We start from the raw sequence: 22,339 nt of genomic DNA, 5'->3' as shown, positions 1-22,339 counted from the left end.
CCAGGCTGATGAGTCCCATCTACCCGGTGGCTGTTTAGTCGCCTCTTACAACAAGTACAGCCAAACTGAGGGCCTATTCTTATCCCCAGCCCCCAGGGGAGACCATAAAGCAACATCATATGATTAACGGCCGAATCCTAACCTACCCTTGGGCTGGTGCCAATCCCTGGCACCGGCCCAGAGGCGTTGCGAAAGTGCCATAAGGCACTTTTTTGCCACTTTGGGAGTTGGGAGGCCACCTCTGGTGCCATTGCGCCAGAGGAAAGGTAGGTCTGCGCCAGCCATGTTGGGCCAGATGGGTGCCTGGGGAGGGTGGGGGGAGGGCAGAATGGGTGCTTTCCAGAGCAGAGGGAAGGCAGGTAGCAGGTGGGCCTGTAGGCAGGCCTGCTGAGGGCGAGCAGGAGATGAGGTCAGGATCTGGCATTGAGGTTGAATCCTAATACCACTCCTGGGCGACCCGGTGCAGCTCCAGGCTGCTCAGATCTGTGCCACCTCTGTTCCAGCGCAGGTTAGGATTGGGCTGTTAAGCAAGTAAGTAATGTCACCGGTGGCCATCCTACACAGAGAGTGAGTTTGGATGCTATTTTGTTGTCGGAATCAGCTGTGAATTGGCACATAAGGGACAGCCGTGGACCTCCTCAGGCCCCGTCAGGAGCCTCAGTGAGGCTTCCTCGGGGTCCTAGTAGCCGGTGCTTTTGCCCCATCTCACCCTATGGTAGGCAAGCAAATGATAAGTGATGTGTGTGATTATACTACACTTACAGCCTGATGCCAACACTCACTGCCTGGAGAGTGCATGCCATTAATCATGAAGGAGATGGTTAATCTGAACCACCCATTAACACATGCCTCTGGGCCTTCTTTAAAATAGTCCATCCCCCCCTTGCCAAATGATTAGACATTACCCATTGACATTTAGGCAATGATGGGTGAGCCCTTGAATCTAATCCAGGGCAGTTTTTCCATTTAAAACGCTTGGGAACGACGGAACTGGATCTATCATTTTACAATTTTTTTTTTTATCTAACTGCAAAACTGAAATATAACTAAATGTAATTTTAGCTTCAAAGTAAGAGAAATGTAGAAGTTATCCGGTAAGCCTTAACTGTAATCCTACCTTCCCACTGCTTTTTGTTTCCAGCTGACTATGGACTAGTTCTGACATTATTATTATTATTATTATTATTATTATTATTATTATTATTATTATTATTATTATTATTATTATCATCATCATCATCATCATCATCATCATCATCATCATCATCATCAGCGGGATGTTTCAGACAAATCCCCCCCCCCCCATGCGATTAAGGAAATGTGCTCAGATTCTTGTGGACATGAAGGGAGAGGCCAAACATGAGTACTTCATTTTCTTTTACATCTAAAAGTACTTCACGCATCTTTTATTGCACTGGGTTAATCAGAAGGGCATTCAAACCACCCCAAAGAGACTTGTGTGGCCAAGTTAATGTTTCCAAAGAGAAGATGAAGGATTTAATAGACATTGCCTTAACCCTGCCATCACCCCTGGAAGCTCATGAAGATTATACCTTCTCATTTTCCATCAGCCTCTGGCATTGTCTGAACTTAAGTGTTCTGTTTAATTACCAAGGCTTGAAACTATTGATACGCCCATCATCCATCTCTTATTATCTAGCCATTGGTGTGGAGCCTTCTTCCACCCAAACAATAAAAGAAGTTCAGCTTTGAATTATAAATGGACCACACTTATTGATTTACAACAATCAATTATATGATCCTGCATTAGGTGCAATCTATGTCAAAATCCTCTCCCCTTTATTATGGGCACATATCCTGGAGGAGACAGCGTGCAGCTGCCATTTCCCTCTCAAGAGCCACCATTCAACCTGATGCCTACTGCTGATGACTTGACCTTTTCAACCCTAAGCCCTGTAAGGGGCTCAAGGCACCATAAGGATTTGGTCTACTCAAAGCCTGAGAGCTTTGGAAATAAGCCTCAAGAGTCAAAGACAACCCTCTTCTTGAGATTGGTCCTGGTCCTCACTCTGACTTTTTGCTTACTTCAGGGCACACAACAAATCCCTGCTTCTGCACCCTGTCTTGCACTACACCTACCAGCTCTTCTGCACCCTGTCTTGCACTACACCTACCAGCTACAGCCACCCTGGCTAAACATCACATTTTAGGGATAGTCCTGGGTAGGCAAAAAAATGCCATGCCTACAGCTAATTAGGCAAAGAGCAACAAAGTCCTACCCCATCCCCAAGAGTAAACAGATAGTCACTGCTTACCCAGACAGTTGGGTAGGCTGGGGTCACGACACCTGTGTGACAGGACCTTGTACACTGAGAGTCCAGTCCTATCCTTTCCTCTCCACTGGTGCAGCCACACCAAAAACAGCCACACTTTGTTGGGGGGAGGAGTGATCAGGAGGCTTCAGAGGCAAAAGGAGATTTAAATCCCCTTTCACTTCTGTAAGCCTCCCCTCCAAAGTGAATCTTTTGAGACCTGTGCTAGCAATTGCATTAGCACAAAAGTGAGGAGAGAAAGGGGTGGGGAGGCTGCACGCCACTGCTGCTGGATCCACCCCTCCCACAGCCTCCCCACCCTTTCCCACCCAGTTTTGCTCCTCCCCACGCCCACATTTTGTTCAGACAGAGGGACTATGTCAGGCTCCCCAAGCCTGTCCCATTCACGACAATGGAGGAAGCAAATCCACATGCACATTCTTTGGATGCAAAATATCTCTGCTACAGCAAACGTCCAAAATGTGAATGCTGATAAGCCCAAGGATATTTTGTAAAGCCCTATTCCCCTTTTTGAGAGGTTCTCAAGTGAATATTCCCAGCATATGCATCATGCTTTCCACTGAGATGAATGGATTAGAAGCCTCTATGAAAGAGGCTTTCTGCAGGTTTTGCTTTAGTCCCATTGCACTCTTAGAACATACAAATAAACAAGAGATGGTCCTGCAGAATATCAGTGATCTTTTACAATGACCATCCCAACACATATGCTGGGGGGTAACATAAACCAAAGATTCATTCAAGCAAATGTTATGGACATGAAGGGAGAGGCCAAACATGAGTACTTCATTATCTTTTACAGCTAAAAGTACTTCATGCATCTTTTATTGCACTGAGTTGATCAGAAGAGCATCCAAACCACCCTAAAGAGACCTGTGAGGCCCAGTTAATGTTACCAAAGAGAAGATTAAGTATTTAATTGGCATTGCCTTACCTGTTCCAATTACTTCACGGAAGAATTGAGATGGTGCCACATCACAGAGTAGATGAGTTTAAAATTCAGCCAAATTGTGGTTTCAGCAGTGTGTCTCTTGTTATGACTTCATATATTCTTCTACCACATCTCACATCTAAGACATTATCGACCCTTCTTTCCTCAGCCCTCATTACAATGTTAAACTCTTCTGTCTATCTACACAGAATTTACATGTCGCATAGCAATATATGAGGTTGTAAAATGAGGTTATCAGTGGCATGAAACAAGCTTGAATGTTCTTCTTGCCGTAAGAGTCATAGCATTTATGTAGTGCTTTGTGTGATTCTTCAGTGTGCAAGGAGAATCCAAACACCAAGCTTTCTGTGGTCAGGTGTAAAAAATCTGGAACTATATTCTCATTCCATCTGTGTAGCACAATACTGTTGCATAAACTAAAACTGCTCCAGTTTTCCAATATAGGGGAAAAAAGAAAGTTGAGCAAATAATCATATTATATTTTTGGTGGTGCCTAATGCTGTTCTCATCAGTGAGGATTTGAAAGTGAACTTGGCACATAAAATTGGTCAGTTCCTAGATCCTAAACTGGCTTGCACTCTCTGACTGAATTATACTATCTGGTTTTTAATTATTCCAAGCACAGGCTTTGCAGCTACACTGACTAAGCAATGCAAAATGCATGTTCATATCATGGATTCAGCAGTGGGAGTGCTCAGTGTAGATATCGGTACATCTGTTTTCCAAAGAAAATTTTGAGATTCAAAGGTATTGGGAAAACAATACTCTGCACTCAGACAAAACTGTGTCTCTATTAACTTACCATCTTTTTCTTCTTTGTTTTTGTTTTTAAAAAAGAGAGAGAAGCACAGCTGAGTTCCCCCAGTGAATTAATGAAGTTGTTGCTTTGAGGATTTGGCCCTGGACCCCAGAGGACTTCATTAAAGAATACATATATTTTTGGAAGTTCTTTTTCATTTGCTCTAGACATCATGAGCACCCTCAAGTGGACAGAAATGAAAAATAAATTGTCAGGAGGGATGGGCAACAGAATCATCCAGTTCCTCTTTGTAGAACAAAAAATGTTCTGCTCTTACAAACCTCCAGAATAGAGTGTGAAAGCTGGAATGGCTTCTGCAATTTTTATTGTGCTGTCGCTGTATCAAACCCAGGATGTTAAACATCTCCAACATTTCAGGAAAGGAGTTCTGTCATCCAGGAAGGGGCAGTTAAAAAAAACAAAAACATCAGAGATATATAATCATAGAATCATAGAGTTAGAAGTTACCTACAATGTCATCTAGTCCAACCCGCTGCCTGTAACAGGAAATCTTCCTAGAGCAGTGGTTTTCAAACTTTTTCATCTCACAGTACACTGACAGGGTGCTAAAATTGTAAAGGCACTCCATCAGCTGTTGTTTTTTTACTATCGACAAGGCACACCATGCTGTCAGCGGGAGGTTCACATCTCCAAACAGCCCTAATAATAAATGACCCTCCCCCAAACTCCTGCGGCATGCCTGTGGACCATTTGTGGCACACCAGTGTGCCATGGCACAGTGGTTGAAAATCACTGTCCTAGAGCATCTCTAGCAGGTACCTGTCAAGGTTCTGCTTGGAGATCTCCAATGAGAGAGAATTTACCACCTCCCTCGGCAATCTGTTTTACTGCCAAACTGCTCTGATGGTCAAGAATTTCTTCCTGGTGTCCAATCGGAATCTATTCTCTTACAGTTTGTACCCCCTGGATCTAGTTCTACTCTCAGAAGCAGCTGAGAATGTATATCACATACATGAATTTATACTGTGCTGACTTACATAGATCAATGGTTCCTTTCCTCCAAAACAGAAAAGGAAACAAACTTCTTTTGCATTCAGAGATCTGACCACAGAAGAGGAGATTCTGAAGAAAGAAACTTTTGGATGTAAACCAAATTCTCCTTTCAAAAAATCAACAAGGGACTTTGGTCCCAATCATATGCATGCCGGCACATTTGCGGGCCCTAGCACCAGTGCTACGCCAGTGCTGGCCGGCACTGGGCTAGCACTGGTGGAGCTCTGGAGCTCTGCTGCTTGGCTGCCGTGCAGACCATGGGCAGTGGAGAGGTAGGTGGAGGCGTGGGGGAAGGAGGGGAGGAGGCATTCTGAAGGGAGGGAGGGAGCGGGGTGGTCGGGAAGCGGGACCAGTGGATCCAGAGCCTCCATGTTGGCTGCCTGACACAGAGGCTCTTCATTCTACGCCAACCCTCAGGTCACCATAGAATTGAGACGCTGCACTGCAAGGCTACTTGCTTTAGCTGGGGGAAGGGAACAAAAGTCCTCTTCTCCCGAGGAGGAGGCAGTGGCTGCCTGGAGCAGGCTGAATGCGGCGGCATCCATTTTCGGCACCGCTGGAGCCCTGGGTGCTGGGCAGCTCAGGATTGGGCTGTTAGCAGGGACTCAGCATGGAACAATTCTATTTAGCAAAGTTAGATAATTTAATTGAAATAAACTGAGCCACTAAGGAAAAAAAATATTTATTGTAATGACCCTTTAAGAAAATTTAGTTTTTTACTGGATCACTCAAAAGCAGGGGTCTCCAAACGTTTTGGCCAGAGGGCCACATGAAATATCTGGTGCAGTGCTGAGGGCTGGGAAAAAATTTAAATATAAAATTTAAATAAATAAATTAGGGATGGAACTTAGATGAATGAATAAATGAATGAGTGGGCTCATTCACTCAGCTTCTCCGGTCCTCAGAATACCCTCCAGATGCAAGCAGAGCACAGCTCTGGTCATGTTCAGTTGAGTGTTCAGTCCTCTTTCAGGGGACAAGAGGCTGGCCGCAGGCCGGATAGAGGCTCACTGCGGGCCGCATCTGGCCCCTGGGCCGGGGTTTGGAGACCCCTGCTCATAAGCAAAACTGGAACTGAAGAACTGATAGTTAACTCTGAAAAACAAATGCTTCATAATATAAATATAAACATGTCTATGTTTGAAATGCACAGTGATGATTCATCCAGCCAACCATGTTTATGTCCCATTTAATCTTTGCTTAAATGTACCCACTACATTTCTATTCCACTCCTAGTTTTCTTTCATGGAAGTATGTGCGATCTCCCCCAGTTTATCTTTACTGCCTTGAGAGATCAATGAAGATGACTAACAGTGACTAGCAGCCCAATCCTATGCATGCCTACTCAGAAGTAAATCCCATTAGAATCAATGGGGCCTACTGCCAGGAAAGTGTGGATAGGATTGGGCTGTAGGTCAATACCTAAGTCAACACCTAGGTGGTACTTATTCAAATCTTTGTAGCTACATGGAGTCTGGAATTTGGGCCTTCCTGATCTGTCTAAACCACTAGACACTATACCAGACTAGCAATCCTCTGTTGAGCTCAGATGATCTTACATGTGCATAACTGTTGCTGGATAGCACCTTAATGTTTCTGTTCATTTCTTAAGAATCACTATGCTTTTCTTGAACACATCCCTTAAGGACTCCTTAACCTTCTCATTCCTCAGACAGTATATGAAAGGGTTTAGCATGGGAGTCACTATTGTGTTCAGCACAGTGCCCATTTTGTTGAAATCTAGAACATTCCCTTTGGTGGGGCGGACATAAATGAAGATAGAACTCCCATAATATAACGTCACCACAGTGATGTGAGAAACACAGGTTGAGAAGGCCTTCTTCCGCCCTTGCGCTGTCGGCATCTTTAGGATAGCAGTAATTATATAGATGTAGGACACAACCGTTACAGAAAGTGAGCCTAGCAGCAGTATACAAGACGTCCCAAAGTCAACCTGTTCAGCCAGTGATGTGTCTGCACAGACCAGTTTCAGCAAGGGGGCGCTGTCACAGAAGAAGTGGTTGACAAGGTTTGGCCCGCAGAATGGTAGGCCAGCAGTCACAATGCTGGGAACCAGAATGATTAAGAAACCTCCAACCCATGATCCGACGAGAAGCTGGAAACAGACCTTGGTGCTCATTATGGATGCATAACGTAGGGGGTAGCATATGGCAAGGTAGCGGTCAAAGGACATGACAGCCAGGATGAAGAATTCCGTTGAGCCCATGAGGAAATAAAAAAATGACTGAGTGAGACATCCCACAAAGGAGATGCTTTTCTTCCCGATGATCATATTCACTAGCATCTTAGGCATGACAGTGGAGGTGATCATGAGCTCCAGGAAGGAGAGATTACTCAAGAAAAAATACATGGGAACTTGAAGTGGGCGGCTGGTCAGTACTAGTGCAATGATTGTGGCATTCCCCGTAATGTTCAGTGCATAGATAAAGAAGAAGGTGACGAAGAGCAGAATCTCCACAGAGCGAATGTTCTGAAACCCCAGCAGGATGAATTCCATCACAATGCTCTTATTACCTTTCTCCATATTTTGGTACATTTTTATTATTCCCTAGGAACCAATGGGTTAAAAAAATGAAAAGTCAGAAATGAGAGCAAAAGTTTCATTCTTTCATTTATTCATTTAACCATTGTCATGATTGGCATTATTGTGATGGGGGAGTTAGGCAAATAAAGGGATCCTATGGCTGCAATCCTATGCCCACTGACCTAGGAGTAAGACCCACTGAACTCAATGGGACTTACTTCTGAGTACACTTGAATAGGAATGTGCTGTAAGTCTTTTAACCATTGTTAACTATGACATGTGCAGGCACTATGACTATAATTAACAGTTGTTGGAAAGAAAACATGGGGGAAGGCTTTTGCTTTAGTCCCACTTATGAAATTTAGGGTGAAAAACTGTGAAAAGCCGATGAGAAATGTGTCAGTTTTTTTTTTCCTTTGAACTGCATTCTTTTCTGAGAAATCTTATACTATTGTTTAAAGTCCTTCAGTTTAGAAAGTCTTTTGCCATGGACAAAGGAAAGGGGAAAGGGGTAAAAAGAGAAAGAAACATGCCAAAGTCCCTAGTTGCATAGTTCTTATTGGCTTGTATGTTTATTCTGATCACCAGTTCTTTACAGCATAATTATGTTCTTGTTCATTCAGAAGTAACTCTCACTATGTTCAGTGGTGTTTACTCTCAGATAGGCATGGATAGGCTTGCAGCCTTTAGATGAATCGCTATGAACCTTAACTTCAAAACACCCAATTTCTGTTTTGAACATAAAATCAACGTAATTTCTATTCACTCACAACAATAACAGATTTTGGGTGCAATGGGCATATCACACATGAGGGAGTCATTCAAATGGTTTGCTTGAAGTTGGAAATGACTGTGGGCTGGTTTACCCATTCACTGATCTAATACTACAGTATGCTTATTGGGGTTGCTACAGGGATGTATGTGTGGGGTGTATGTCTATGCAGCATTTCACCTGTATGTACAATCCCATTATCCATCCTCCTCCAAAAGTAATAAAAGTATTGTTAAGACTGAATATCTGCACATACAGAACTGTAGCTGTTGCATTGCATTCAATGCACCGATCTGATAACACCCACCATATATATGGAATTAACCCAAATGACAAGTGTATGAATGGCCCACAGGCTGGTATTATCCATGTCAGAGTAACTACCAAAAGAACCACTATCCATGTGACCAAAGGTATAGTCCAGGGGTCTCCAAACCCTGGCCCGGGGGCTAGATGCAGCCTACGGAGAGCTTCTGTCTGGCCCGCGGCCAGCCTCTGATCCCCTGAGAGCCTCTGGCCCAGTTGACCAAACACAACCAGAGTTGTGCTTGTGGGGTGGAGGAATGGGGGTCCATTTAAGTGTGTGTGCTTTATTTCTTGGGCTGTGTTGGTGCTTGGAGAAATCCTGAACATTTGAGCCCATTCATTCATTCATTTCAGTCATTCTTCTAAGTTCCATTGCTAATGTATTTATTTAAATTTTATATTTTTTTTTCCGGCCCTTGACACCATGCCAGAAATTTGATGAGGCCCTTCGGCTGAAAAGTTTAGAGACCCCTGGTATAGTTTTATCCCAAACCTAAACGTATATACCAAAACATCTGCTCCATTGATTTAGGGCCCAATCCTATCCCGGTGCAGCTCCGGTGCAGCTCCAGTGCAGCCCCTAGGCAAGGGAACAAATGTTCCCTTACCTTGTGGAGGCCTTCATAACTATCCTCCCACAACAGGATGCAGTGCAAACCCCATTGTCACGGCTACACCAGGGGTGAAAAGTTGGGTAGGATTTGACCCTTAGCTCCCTGGGCTGTGATGTTATTTTGCATAACATAAAAACGTACACAAAGCCCTACTGATCAGGTGAAAGATCAATCTAGTTCAGTATTCTGTTTCCCCAGTAGTCCACCCCCTGCCCCTGGAAAACCAATAAGCTGGAGAGAAAGGCATGCTTCTCTCCTGCTATCATTTCTGCACCTGATATTCAGAGAAATACTGTCTCTGAATGTGGAAGGAGCACAAAGCCATTGTAACTTGTAGCCATTAGGACAGACTGGAATATTGAGTGCCAACACACATTTAGACTGACAGAACCAGGTCTCTAAAACTCATACATTATATATATGAATGCCATTTAACAAATTAGAGGAGAAATAGCTTCCCAATGCAAATGTTTTCTAAATGCTTACCTTCAAGAGCTAAAGGAAATCACCTCGGTTGCACTGGAAATTTGTCTTCTTTCCAGGTACCCAAATATGTATCTGTGAGATTGTTGACAGAACTTGGGAATCTCTGATTAATTAACACCGAATCACATTAAATTGGTAGAACTTCCATCTATTTGATATATTATTTCTTCAATTAAAAGGAATCTATTTTTCTTTTCAAAATGGACCTTCTTGTTAGTTTCCTATTGTTCAACAAGATTATTTTCAATGGGGCCATTTAAGGATTCTTGCCAACTACTGCATGCACAGATATGGATAGACAGCTCAACCATTCCCTCTTTGATCTGTTGTAATCCATGCCTGCGAGGACTATAAAGTTTTTGAATTGCTCCTGGTCTGAGTCTCCACATAGGTTACGCATTGAAAAACTGTCCCCCATTCCTAACTTAAATGACTAGTGTTGATAAATCCAAGTGATTAATTACTGCTCCTTCTAGGCACCCATGTGCATTTGCTAGAGCTAGATCATCCAGTCATCCTCTGAGGATAAATTAAGGCACTGCAACTCAGAAAGTGATAGAAAAGACACAGACTTCACAAATATAATAGCTTTATTGGATGTAATAAACCAAAATGTTCATGTTTGGGGTACAAGTGATCAACCACTGAAGAATGATTTCTCTTTTGCAATATCTACATCCTAGGCCACATTAAGCCACATCCTAAAGACAATTCAGAGCCCAATTCTGGGCTTGGTGCTGTGGCTTTGTGTCGCTGTGCACTGTCGCAAATGTGCCATAAGGCACATTTGCAAGCCTCACCTCACCTCACCGGCTGGTGCTGGGCTGGCACGGGGCTAGTGTGGGTGGGTACCCAGCCTCTGCAGCTTGGCAGTCTCACAGGGGGAGGGAAGGAGGCATTCTGGGGAGGGGGGAGGCCGGCGGGGGGTGGAGAGAGGGCATGGGGAGGCGTGACCAAAGTCCCCTTCTCGGTAGCCCGGAGCACACAGGATCCGGTAGCAACCATTCTCAGTGCCAGCAAGGCTGGGTGCCCTGGGCAGCTCAGGATCGGCCTGCCCGACAATTCAGAACCTCTTTAGGTTTGCTAGCTTCTGCCTGGTTCAGATGCACTTTCTGTCAACTGGATGCAGGAGACTGATTCCAATTAATGGTTAGGTCTTGGACATGGCAGGAAATATACATGAGATTATGCAGGAAGTTTCCTTACACTTAGTCAGAATCTTGGTTTATTTAGATCCGTATTGCCTAAGCCAGTGGTTCTCAAACTCTCAGGGAGAGTTTGGGAACCTGTAAGTGCTTGCGGGGGAGAGGGCAGGTGACATGATCAATCTGCCACCAGATTCATGATCAATCTTCATGATCAATCTTCCGCCAGCAAAGGACAGTTGTTTTTGTTTTTTTTAAACTTACCTGGGGGTTGGTATGGCTCTCTGGGGAGCCTATGACCCCTTATGAGCACCTTCCTACACAAAAAAGAGGGCCATTTCCAGTTTTGCAACAAAAGGACTGTAGAGGAGGTCACAGATTCCCTGGACCCTGAGGAGAGCCAGAGTGACCCCCAGGTAAGAACCTAAGAACAGCCCCACTGGATCAGGCCATAGGCCCATCTAGTCCAGCTTCCTGTATCTCACAGCGGCCCACCAAATGCCCCAGGGAGCACACCAGATAACAAGAGACCTCATCCTGGTGCCCTCCCTTGCACCTGGCATTCTGACATAACCCATTTCTAAAATCAGGAGGTTGCGCATACACATCATAGCTTGTAACCCGTAATGGATTTTTCCTCCAGAAACTTTCCAATCCCCTTTTAAAGGCGTCCAGACCAGACGCCATCACCACAAAAAACCCTTTTGTCCTAGGCAGTAGCACAATTGTGGTGATTGCTTTCTTGCAGTCGCTACTGCCCCGCACCTTAGGGGGCAGTGGCAGAGGTTCCCTGGCTGGGGCACCGTTGCACCCCAGTTTAGGAACTTTGGATCTAAGCTGACATGCATAAATTCTCTTCCCAAATCTGCCTGGATAAGTAAGGGATTAAACCCAGAACCTTCAATGTGTAAAGCATGTGCTCTTCTTTGGAGTTCCAGAACCACCTCTAATATCCTGCTAGCCACAACAATGAAAGTCCATGTTTAATGTTACTTGGCCAATACATTCCTTCCAATAGCTCTCATCAATGAGTCCTTGACTTCCTTATTCCTGAAACTATAGATGATTGGGTTCAACATTGGGTTGATGACAGCATAAAACACTGAAATCAATTTGTCATTCTCGGGTGAGTAACTGGATTTGGGCCTCATGTACATGAACATCCCTGTCCCATAATAGATCGTAACCACTACCAAATGAGACGAGCAGGTGGAAAAAGCTTTGCGCCTGCTGCCAGTACTTTGCAGTCTGACGATCGCGCAGATGATATGGCCATAGGACACCAGAACCAAGATGAAAGGCAGCATTAGCGTACCTGCTCCCCCTATTAACATTAGCAGTTCATTCAACGAAGTATCAGTGCAGATCATGTGCAGCAAGACAGGGGCCTCACAGAAAACATGGTTAATGACATAAGGTCCACAAAGAGGGAGCAAACTTAAATAGAGTGGGACCACAGAGGTGAGAAAGCTGATTGTCCAAGATACAGCTGCAATCCTCACACAGACCTGGTGGTTCATTATTATGGTGTAACGCAGGGGGTGACACACAGCGACATAGCGGTCAAAAGCCATTACAGCCAGAAGGACACATTCTGCTGCTCCCAGAAAGAGAGTGATATAAGTTTGAGTGAAGCAAAAATGATATGATATGGTTTTCTTGGTGAATATCAGGTTGGACAACATCTTGGGGACTACAGCCGTGGTGTAGCAAAGGTTCAAAAACGCCAGGTGCCTCAGGAAAAAGTACATAGGGGTGTGTAAGCGGGGATCTGCTGTGGCTAGGGCAATGATGCCAATGTTCCCAAACAAGGTTGCGGTGTATACAAGGAAGAAGATTATGAAGAGAATGGGTTCCAGTTTGGGATGATTTGAAAAACCAAGCAGTATGAATTCCAAAGCTTCTGTTTCATTCTCTTCTGGCATCATATCACAGAGAACCCACCTATGAAGGAAAACATAGGGCAGTAGCATCTGACACAGGAACAAGTAAAGTGAGTTCATTTCAAGTATTCTCCTAAATTCCTACACTTTGAGCATCCTTGACTCAAGGAAATAGAACTTCTGAAGGAGATTCTATGAGTCCCAATAAGTACGTAAATCTTAACCAGTGCATCCAATAAAATTGCAGCTATCCATTGAAACCCATAATGGTGTATGCTATTATGTGTCCAACTCTGGATCATATGATTGAGCGACATGTTGCTTATGTTCAATATATGCTATATACTATAGTAGCTAGGCCACTGGTTCCCAAACTGTGAATCAGGACCCACTGGTGGGTTGTGACCTGATTTTTGATGGGTTGCCCAAGGGCAATGGAAAGATCAGATAACTAGTTGCCTCAAGCCCTGAGGCTATTGAAAAATCAGATACTGTAGTTGTAATTACCCTGTAAGGAGCCGAGCTCCTGAAGTTGGCAAGCATGTGTAAATATAGGGTGATAAATGTTTGAGGGTCTTTTTTTCTGGTCATTTTTGCTAATAAATAAATAATCTCCTAGATCTAGTCTGGTAAACCTAAGTGGATCCTGACAGAGTGTTGTTTTTAAAAAGTGGGTCCCAATGCTAAAAAGTTTGGGAACCACTGGGCTAGCCTCAACACTTCTTAGAGACTTTGTGGAGAGCATAGCAATTTTCTGGTTGGCTTGGCTCACAGAATAGTGTTCGTTTAAAAAAAGATGAGCATACATTTTCTGTTTAATAAATTTCTTGCCCTAACAGTCATAGCATAGTCTCCCAAATCCACTTTTCTGACAGCTCATTTTCCTAAATTGCATTTATTTACTTACTGATTTACAAGCATCATGATCTTGTACATTTTTACTTGAAAATAAATATAACTTCCTTTAATGGCAATTTCCCCCAAATAACTGTGCACAGGATTGCACCTACACTTACATACAGTTTCTGCATCTGAAGGTGCTTTTCTAAAGATGGTTAAAGTGGGATGAGGGAACCAAATAAAATTGTGAAGCACCCACAATACAAATATTCAAAATCCAATGAAATTAGAAACACTAAAACTAGAATAACATCAAAGAGGCTGATAAAACTAACAGCAACTTAGGACACAAATCTACTGTCACCAATTCAACTCTACAGGATGTATTTCTCAGTAGGCATGTATGGGATTGCTCTGTATGACCATGTATCCTGATAGTTTCCCAAATGCCAATCTAAAGGACACCATTTTTCATTGCCTCAGGGAGCTCACGTTCACTGTTAAGGTTTTGTCTTCAGCATCTTTTTAATACTTTAAGTTCTCCCCTCCCCCATTTTGAGGAGAGTATACCAACATTACCATTCTCTTATTTACTGTACAATTGCTTTCACAGATTGCTTTTCCTTAGATTGTAAACACTACTACTTTTCTTAGATTGCGACTTTGCTACCCTCCATGCTCATTTGTCTTAATTAAGGCCAAACAAGAATTTTGAATGGATAGTAAATAAACAATTGAAAATTAGTACCATGGATGCCGCTGGATTTTCCAAATCCGTGAAAATTTTGTGATCAAATTTTTGTCCAAACAATTTTTAGGGGGAAAAAAGATGCTGATTGAAAAGTTCTTTCATGGTGGCATATCCTGCCATGATCATCTTTGGTTTGGTGTAGGGAGCTTTCACATAGGAATATCTCATTTCTGTTGGTAGATGAGTCTGTTGTGGAAAGGCACTTGCTTGATGGAAAGATGCTAATGTAACCTAATGGGACTTACTGCTGTGCAAATGTCCTCAAGACCGAGCATTTAAACTAAGGAATTGGCTAAGAACGGAGCTCAAAAAATAGAAAATGGAGCAAGCAATTGTGTTAATAGCCCAATCTTAATAGCCAAAGAAGCTAAATTTGTTATCATATCTCTGTTTTTGTTTGTTTGTTTTTCACTCAATTCCTCCTTCTCCACTTATTTCCAGGCATATTACTTATTTTACTACTTAAGTCTAAACCTATTACTCATTTTTGTTACGCATCATGGTATAAATGCTGTAAGCCATTTAATGCTGTAAGTTACTTGTTTTGCAATAACAATAACAATAATGTATTTTTAACACTATTTCATGATTGGTTATGCAAATACACTATGCTAAATTGAAACGTATAGCCTACCTGTTCACTGCTCATATCTGTGACGAGCAGGTTTAGAAAAGATCAACAAGAATCCTTGACACAATAGCTTTATTCATACTTTAATGAGAAAATCTCAAGTGTCCAATTAAATGCCTGAAAGTGATTTAGAAGAAAAAAAAATTGCTTTCATCATTCGCAGGATTAACAGTGCAATCCATGTTTACTCAGGAGTAAGTCCCACTCTGTTCAGTAGTACTTACTTGCATGTAAGGGTATATAGGAATGAAACCTAAAAAAGGATAAAATGGCATGTAGGAAGAGGATCCGTTCTGAAGGTGCTCTCTGGGACCATCATAACTTCCTAACAAAATATGTCAGACAGCCGAATCCTATCTTTCCCATGGTCATAGCATGCAGCCATCTCAAAACAGGCTGTACTGTATGCTATGGGGGTGGGGGCAACTGGGAGGCTTGGGAAAATATTTTCCCTTAAGCCTCCATAAGCCCCTCAATCACTGATGGATCTCCCTGGATCTGTGTCAGCTCTTTAGCTGCCCCAAGTCCAAGGAAAGGGGGTGTATAGGATGGTTTGGGGGACATAGCATTCCTGTACAAGCTGTTTCTGCCAAAATACACCCCTTCCTGCCTCCTCTGACATGACCCAATCCCTCCTCTGATCCACTCCATTGCACCCACCCCAGCCCCATCCCGCACAATTACCAATGTTGCTGTAGTCTCTCCTGGCCGCCACTGCTCTCAAGGTGCTCTGTAGCATCTGCAGTGGCAACCCTGATGCACACAGCAAAGCATGCTTCCATAACACCATTTACAACACCATAAAGATCACTCCGTTGCTGGACGCTAGCTCCGGCAGCAGAGCCAAAGAACAGAATTGGGCTGAAAATCCCATTTGAAAAGCTTTGAGGGGGCTTTTAAAAAATGCAACTGACCTGCTTCTGGGGTGCAGGGCTCCCCATGGCTTGTAGAAAGTAAAAAAAGCTATCGCGACCTGGAAATGGGTCGTGATCGCTTTCTTAACCTTCTACGACCCAGGGGAGCCTTGCAGAGGGGTCTGCAGGCCTCCCTGCTCCCCTCAGCAGGCAAGTTACATTTTTTTTAAAAGCCCCCTATTCCCCCGCAGCGGCGCAATTCTGAGGATCACATTGCTCCCTTCCTCCTGACCCTGGTATCCAGCTGGTGGGTCAGATACCCAATTGGAAGAGTTCCAATTTTTTAAATTCTACATCAGTTATGCTCAAACGTGAGCACATTCTAGTTTCTAGAAATTATGAAAACATACTGTCACACATGAATTTGATTTCTAGTTTACAAAACACATTTGCACAATGTAAATGACAACAGATATTTACACAATCAAATTATTTGTCTCTAAAAGCACAATGAATTTCTCAGGATAATAACCAGTACTTTTCCTTACCAATGCTTAACTGTCAAGGAGACGTTTGAATACTACATAGCTCCTAAGAACGGCTATGTTCCATTTTTCTGGGAAATATATTATTCTGCATCGTGAAAATTGTGTTTAATTGATTTTTTATTTATTTTACCCCTCCATTGTTGTGAACAAATACAGACTTCATCAAATTCACCATTAAATCTCATGCATGTACTCCAGCAAAATGATCTGTGAGATCAGTTGCTCTAACTGAAGCTAGGGGATCTAGGACTGTGTTCCTTGGAGGTGGAAGAGGCCAACACTTTAGTAGAAAGAGGTACTGCTTGCAAGGAAAGAAGGCCAATCCTTTCATATTTCTATTATGCCTGGCCATTCTAAAGGCTTCATTTTGCCTGCCCATCAGAATGACCAATGTTGTACACCAATACTCTCTTCTGTTGCTGAAGAAGGTTACGAGGTCTGAGCACAGACAGATAGTACTTGTAGTTCATTTATCTAGGTAGCAGGGCACACAATTCACAGATTAAGCTTTAGAATCCTAACAACGTATGTGATTTTGGGCCCAATCCTATCCAATTTTGCAGCGCTAATGCAGCCTCAGTGCAGCCACAGGTAAGGCGACAAACATTCCCTTGCCTTGAGGAGATCTCTGTAATTCCCCCCTCCCCCCCCAAAAAAACAAAACAAAACAGCAGGATGCACCACATACCCCTGCATCTGTGCTGGAAAGTTGGCATGGCTCTGTCCTTAAAGGCATTATGCTGTGACACTGACACTGTGAATGTTACTATAAAGCAGTATTTTCTGAAAGTTTTACACAGTGTTATCAGCCATCTTTTATTTTTGAAGCTATTCTCTTTAGGGCATCTCTCAATGCCTCTTTCATTTGTTCATTCCTTAGACTAAATATGAAAGGGTTCAATAAGGGTGTTAAGATCCCAGAGAAAACGGCCAATGCTTTGTTCATACTCATGATGTCACTCTGGGATGGTCTGACGTAAACAAATATGGAGATTCCATAGCCCATGGAGACCACTGTGAAGTGAGAGGCACAAGTGGCAAAGGCTTTCTTCCTGCCCTTTGCAGAAGGGATCTTGAGAATAGTAGTAATTATGTAGACATAAGAAGTAGCAGTAAAAGAGAGAGAACCAAGGAGAAGGATCAAAGAACCAACAAAGTCAAGCAACTCAATCAGGCTAATGTCTGTGCAGGCAAGATGCAGCAAAGGGGCACTGTCACAGAAGAAATGATTGATGACATTGGGGCCACAATAAGGCAGCCTCACTTTCAGCACCGTAGATAAGAACACCGAGAAGAACCCACTGATCCAGGAGCCAATCACCATCTTGACGCAAACTGTCCCGGTCATGAGGGTTGGGTACCTAAGTGGGTAGCAGATGGCCATGTAGCGGTCAAAAGACATCGCAGCAAAAAGGATGAACTCTGTAGAACCCATGAAGAAGTAGAAATATGACTGAGCGAAGCAGCCACCAAAGGAAATTGCTTTCTTTTCAGCCAAGAGATTGGCCAACATTTTAGGCACCACGCAGGTGGTCATGAAGATCTCAATGAAAGACAAGTTGCTGAGGAAAAAGTACATGGGGGAGTGGAGGCGCTGATCCATGCAGATGAGGACAATGATGAGTGCATTCCCCAGCACTGTCGCCACGTAGACAAGGAGGAAGAGCAGAAAGAGGAGGATTTCCAAATCAGGGCTGTATACAAATCCAAGCAAAAGGAATTCAGTGACAGTTGTTGCATTTTCCATGCCCATGTTTTGGCATCTGGAATCAATGAAGAAAAATCAGAAGTTATATTGGCAGTGGTTGCGGGCAGGGGAGGAAAGTAATACAAGTATCATGTTGAAATGGACAGGAATATTTTCTTCCATGTCTGAGAGTTCGAGTCCACTTGACCCAGCCTATACACACTTACCAAAGTCCTACGTACTTCCAAATAGACATGCATAGAATTGTGCTGCTAGACAATTACATGGCATGCCTATTCTGTCAACAGGCAAACATGGTGGGGAGCATGTCACAGATGTATGGTCTAGTCCAGTGGTTCCCAAATTTTTTAGCACTAGGACCCACTTTTTAAAATGACATTATATCAAGACCCATCTAGGTTTATCAGACTTTTTTTGTTTTTTAAAAAAAGGAGATCTAGAAAGAAAGTTCATTCATTCACTTATAAGTAATAATGACCAGAAGAAAGACCCTCAAACATTTATTCCCCCCATATTTACACGTGCTTCCAAACTGCAGGAGCTGAGCTCTTTGCAGGGCAATTAGCAGCTACAGTATCTGATTTTTTTAAAGGCTTCAGGCAATTAATTATCTGATCTTTCCATCACTCTTGGGTGACCCACCAAAAATCAGGTTGCAATTCACTAGTAGGTCCCGACCCACAGTTTGGGAACCACTGTTCTAGTCCATGTTCCTTGGAAAGGAGATGCTTATTTGTCTCAATACTGTGTTTTTGTGGATGTCACTTGGTGCATCTGATGTACTGATTGGCAATAGTCCACTTGTAGGCTGCAGTCCATAAAAGCTTACTGTCTGCTATAATGAGTTATGTTTATAAGGTGCCACAAGAGTCTTTGTTGTTTTGCTCCTTCAAACTAGATTGACTACCCCTTTGGACACTTGTTTGTTTTTGTTCCTGTGAATGCACAAATATGAGTGAAAAACAAGAAAGGTGGGAGGGAAGGATTTTTTTTTTGGGGGGGGGGGTATTCAGGACATCAGTTAGTTGCACTGTAACAGTGTGGCTATTACTTAACTTTATCTTTCACATATGGAGACTACTTTAAAAAGTTAAAATATACTCAGTGGAATGGGGCTGAAAGCCTGAACTCAGTAAAAAGTTTAGAATTTTTCTCACCTTCCATCTGGGTTAACCCTAACAGTGCAAGATTTTGGACAAACATCCTAAAAGTTGGCCATGTTTCTATGTGTCATAGAATTCATGTTAACTCACAAGTAAACCTACCCCTGATTTCAATGGGCTTTTCCTCCTGTAAGTAATCATGGAATTGCAGCTATAGTCAAATTTTGCTGCATTGTACTTTTAACTCTACCTAACTCTTACTCTACTTAACAGAATCTTTGGCAATTGTAACTATTATCATTTCTTTTTGATGGCATACATTTACAAAATTCTAACACCTTTAAAGAAACTGATTACTATAATAAAGAATACATCCATCCTCCATCCATCATATCTGATTGCCAAATCATGGAACATGTTTTAGACATTTTGCTAGAATACAGCCCAAGGATATTTTTTACATATTTTATGATTTTATTGTTACATTTACCATTCTGTTCAACAGAAATTTCCTCAGTGGAAGAGAGTCAACACAAAGAAGACTCTGTTAAAAAAATCATTAGTAATAATATCATGATATTATCAATAATCATGATCAATAATATCATCATATCAATAATCAATATCAATAATATCATGAGTTACAAATAGATTTGCATAGCTCCCAAAAGCATGTTACTTTTATATCCTCATTTGATCTTTATAGAAAAGCCCAATTTAGAGTCATAAGAAAATAAGAACATAAAAAGAGCCCCGATGGCCAAAAGCCCATCTAGTCCAGCTTCCTGTAGTGCAACAGTGGCCCACCAGATGCCTCAGAGTGCACACAAGACAAGAGACCTGCATCCTGGTGCAATTCCCTTTTATCTGGCATTTTGAGGTAGCTTACTTCTAAAATCAGAATGTTGCGCACACCCATCATGGCTTGTAACTTGTGATGGACGTTTCCTCCAGATATCTGTCCAATCCCCTTTTAAAGGCATCTAGGCCAGATGCCATCACCGCATGCTGTGGCAAGGAGTTCCACAGACTATTGGTCCTAGATACTTCAGATGATCCAAGTGCATTTTGTGATGGTTATCAAAGATAGGTACTGCAATCAGTGCTGTATTACCTTATTCATGATCCATTGGTCTTACAGATGGAAGATGATTGAAGAAATTCAAGGCATTTCCATGTGCATATCTGCTTTAAATGCTGCATCCTGGAATAATACATCTCATCTATACTAACATCATCAGCTACTATGATTACAAGACATTCTTCCCAAATGTAGCTCCACATCTGTACGAATCAAACATTCAGCCAACATCTAAATAGTAGTGACACCACTTTAGAATGTTTAGATAAGTTTAGATTTACCCCTACCCAAATGACAGAGAATAACCTCTTTTAATGTTTTAACACATTCTCTGTTCCAGTTTAGTATAAATACTGATGAATTCTGTTGTTTCATACATTATACAAGTCCTCCTCTTCCCTAGGAGACCTTGGCTATCAAAGGACCTGAACACATCCCTGGGGAAAGAAACTTCTTAACATCATATCTTTGTTCATAGCCTGCCTGGAACTTCATGTCCACAGAGTTCCATTGAAACAAAGATAGAACCTGTTTTATTTATTTTTTAAATAATAAACCAATACAGATCACACTAACAGGAAAAACATAAAATTGCAAGATTTGTCTGAGTAAGCCCAGCACTGCATTGAGCTGTTAGTCATGATTAACATGTCTTGATAGATTTCAACCAGTAACAGGACCATTGTGTCCTGAACAACTGAGTCCTTGCCAAATGTGTCCCAGTCCTTGGCATCCTAGGACATTTCTGCCCAGTGTGTGTGTGTGTGTGTGTGTGTGTGTGTGTGTGTGTGTGTGTACTGGACCTTTGTGACCCAATATATGTATATTTATATTAGATGTACTTTTTTTATTTTAAAAGGCAAAGGTATGCTTTAAATTCATCTTTGAGGAAGGAGGTGGTGCCTCTGGCATTAAAGCAAGCAGTGGTTCACCCCCTCCTGAAAAAGCCCTCTCTGGACCCCTCTATGTTGGATAATTATTGGCCAGTCTCGAACCTCCCATTTCTGGGCAAAGAGATTGAGCGGATGGTGGCGTCTCAGCTTCAGAGGATCCTGGATGAAGCAGATTATATGGATCCCTTTCAATTTGGCTTCAGGCCTGGCTTCGGGATGGAGACGGCCTTGGTCACCTTGGTGGATGACCTACGCCGAGGGCTGGATGGAGGGAGTGAATCCTTGCTAGTCCTTTTGGACCTCCCAGTGGCTTTTGACACCATTGACCATGGTGTCCTTCTGGGATGGTTGGCCGAGGTGGGGATCGGGGACACTGTTTTGTAGTGGTTCTGGTCCTTCTTGGCTGACAGGTCCCAGATGATGCTTTTGGGGGACTCCTGTTCGGCACCCTGGCCCTTGAGTTGTGGGGTGCCACAGGGTTCTATATTGTCCCCCATGTCCCAACATCTACATGAAACCCAACATCTACATGAAACCACTGGGAGAGGTCATCTGGGGATTTTTGGAACTTTTTGGGACAAGCGGGGCCTGTACATGAGGGATGGGCTCCACTTGAACCAGAATGGAACCAGACTGCTGGCGCATAACATTAAAAAGGTGGCAGAGCAGCTTTTAAACTGATCCCTGGGGGAAGGCCGACAGGAGCCGAGGGGCATCCGGTTCGGGACTCCTCATCCCTATGGGATGAGGATGGGGAGGTTAGAGAACAACAAGACAAAGGCAGAGTAGGAGAAGAAATTGGGAAAGGTAGCGTGATGGGATGTGATAGACGGTTTGGCACAATGAGAGGATGCGGGGACAAAGGAGCGAATAAGCAGCGCATCCTGGGGCATTCCATGTACAAATGCTTTTATGCGAATGCCCGAAGTCTGTGAGCAAAGGTGGGAGAACTGGAATGTCTGGTGACAAGGGAAAATATTGACATAGTGGGCATAACGGAAACCTGGTGGAATGCGGCGAATCAGTGGGATACCGCAATCCCGGGCTATAAACTCTACAGGAGGGACAGGCAGGGGCGTGTTGGAGGTGGGGTGGCCTTTTATGTTAAGGAAGGGATAGAATC

General features: G+C 43.0%; 3 protein-coding genes across 3 annotated transcripts; all 3 read right to left on the bottom strand.

The window, feature by feature from the left end:
- Nucleotides 1-6,656: 6,656 nt before the first annotated feature.
- On the bottom strand, nt 6,657-7,601 carry LOC136652856 (olfactory receptor 6M1-like). Its single transcript, XM_066629783.1, has one exon. It carries the CDS (start codon nt 7,599-7,601, stop codon nt 6,657-6,659), a length of 945 nt encoding a protein of 314 aa, XP_066485880.1.
- Nucleotides 7,602-11,913: 4,312 nt separating this feature from the next.
- On the bottom strand, nt 11,914-12,849 carry LOC136652855 (olfactory receptor 2G3-like). Its single transcript, XM_066629782.1, has one exon. The coding sequence runs from the start codon at nt 12,847-12,849 to the stop codon at nt 11,914-11,916; it is 936 nt and encodes a 311-aa protein (XP_066485879.1).
- Nucleotides 12,850-17,236: 4,387 nt separating this feature from the next.
- LOC136652854 (olfactory receptor 6M1-like) lies at nt 17,237-18,184 on the bottom strand. The gene has a single exon (XM_066629781.1). The coding sequence runs from the start codon at nt 18,182-18,184 to the stop codon at nt 17,237-17,239; it is 948 nt and encodes a 315-aa protein (XP_066485878.1).
- Between the last annotated feature and the right edge of the window lie 4,155 nt (nt 18,185-22,339).

This window comes from Tiliqua scincoides, chromosome 5 (assembly GCF_035046505.1).
Source record: "Tiliqua scincoides isolate rTilSci1 chromosome 5, rTilSci1.hap2, whole genome shotgun sequence".
Lineage (NCBI taxonomy): Eukaryota > Metazoa > Chordata > Lepidosauria > Squamata > Scincidae > Tiliqua > Tiliqua scincoides.
The sequence above is the reverse complement of the archived record's forward strand: the minus strand, read 5'-3'. Positions and strand labels throughout refer to the sequence as shown.

What these genes read in the sequence shown, in the direction of transcription:
- LOC136652854 (XM_066629781.1), bottom strand. Translation starts at nt 18,184, where the DNA reads ATGGGCATGGAAAATGCAACAACTGTCACTGAATTCCTTTTGCTTGGA.
- LOC136652855 (XM_066629782.1), bottom strand. Translation starts at nt 12,849, where the DNA reads ATGCCAGAAGAGAATGAAACAGAAGCTTTGGAATTCATACTGCTTGGT.
- LOC136652856 (XM_066629783.1), bottom strand. Translation starts at nt 7,601, where the DNA reads ATGGAGAAAGGTAATAAGAGCATTGTGATGGAATTCATCCTGCTGGGG.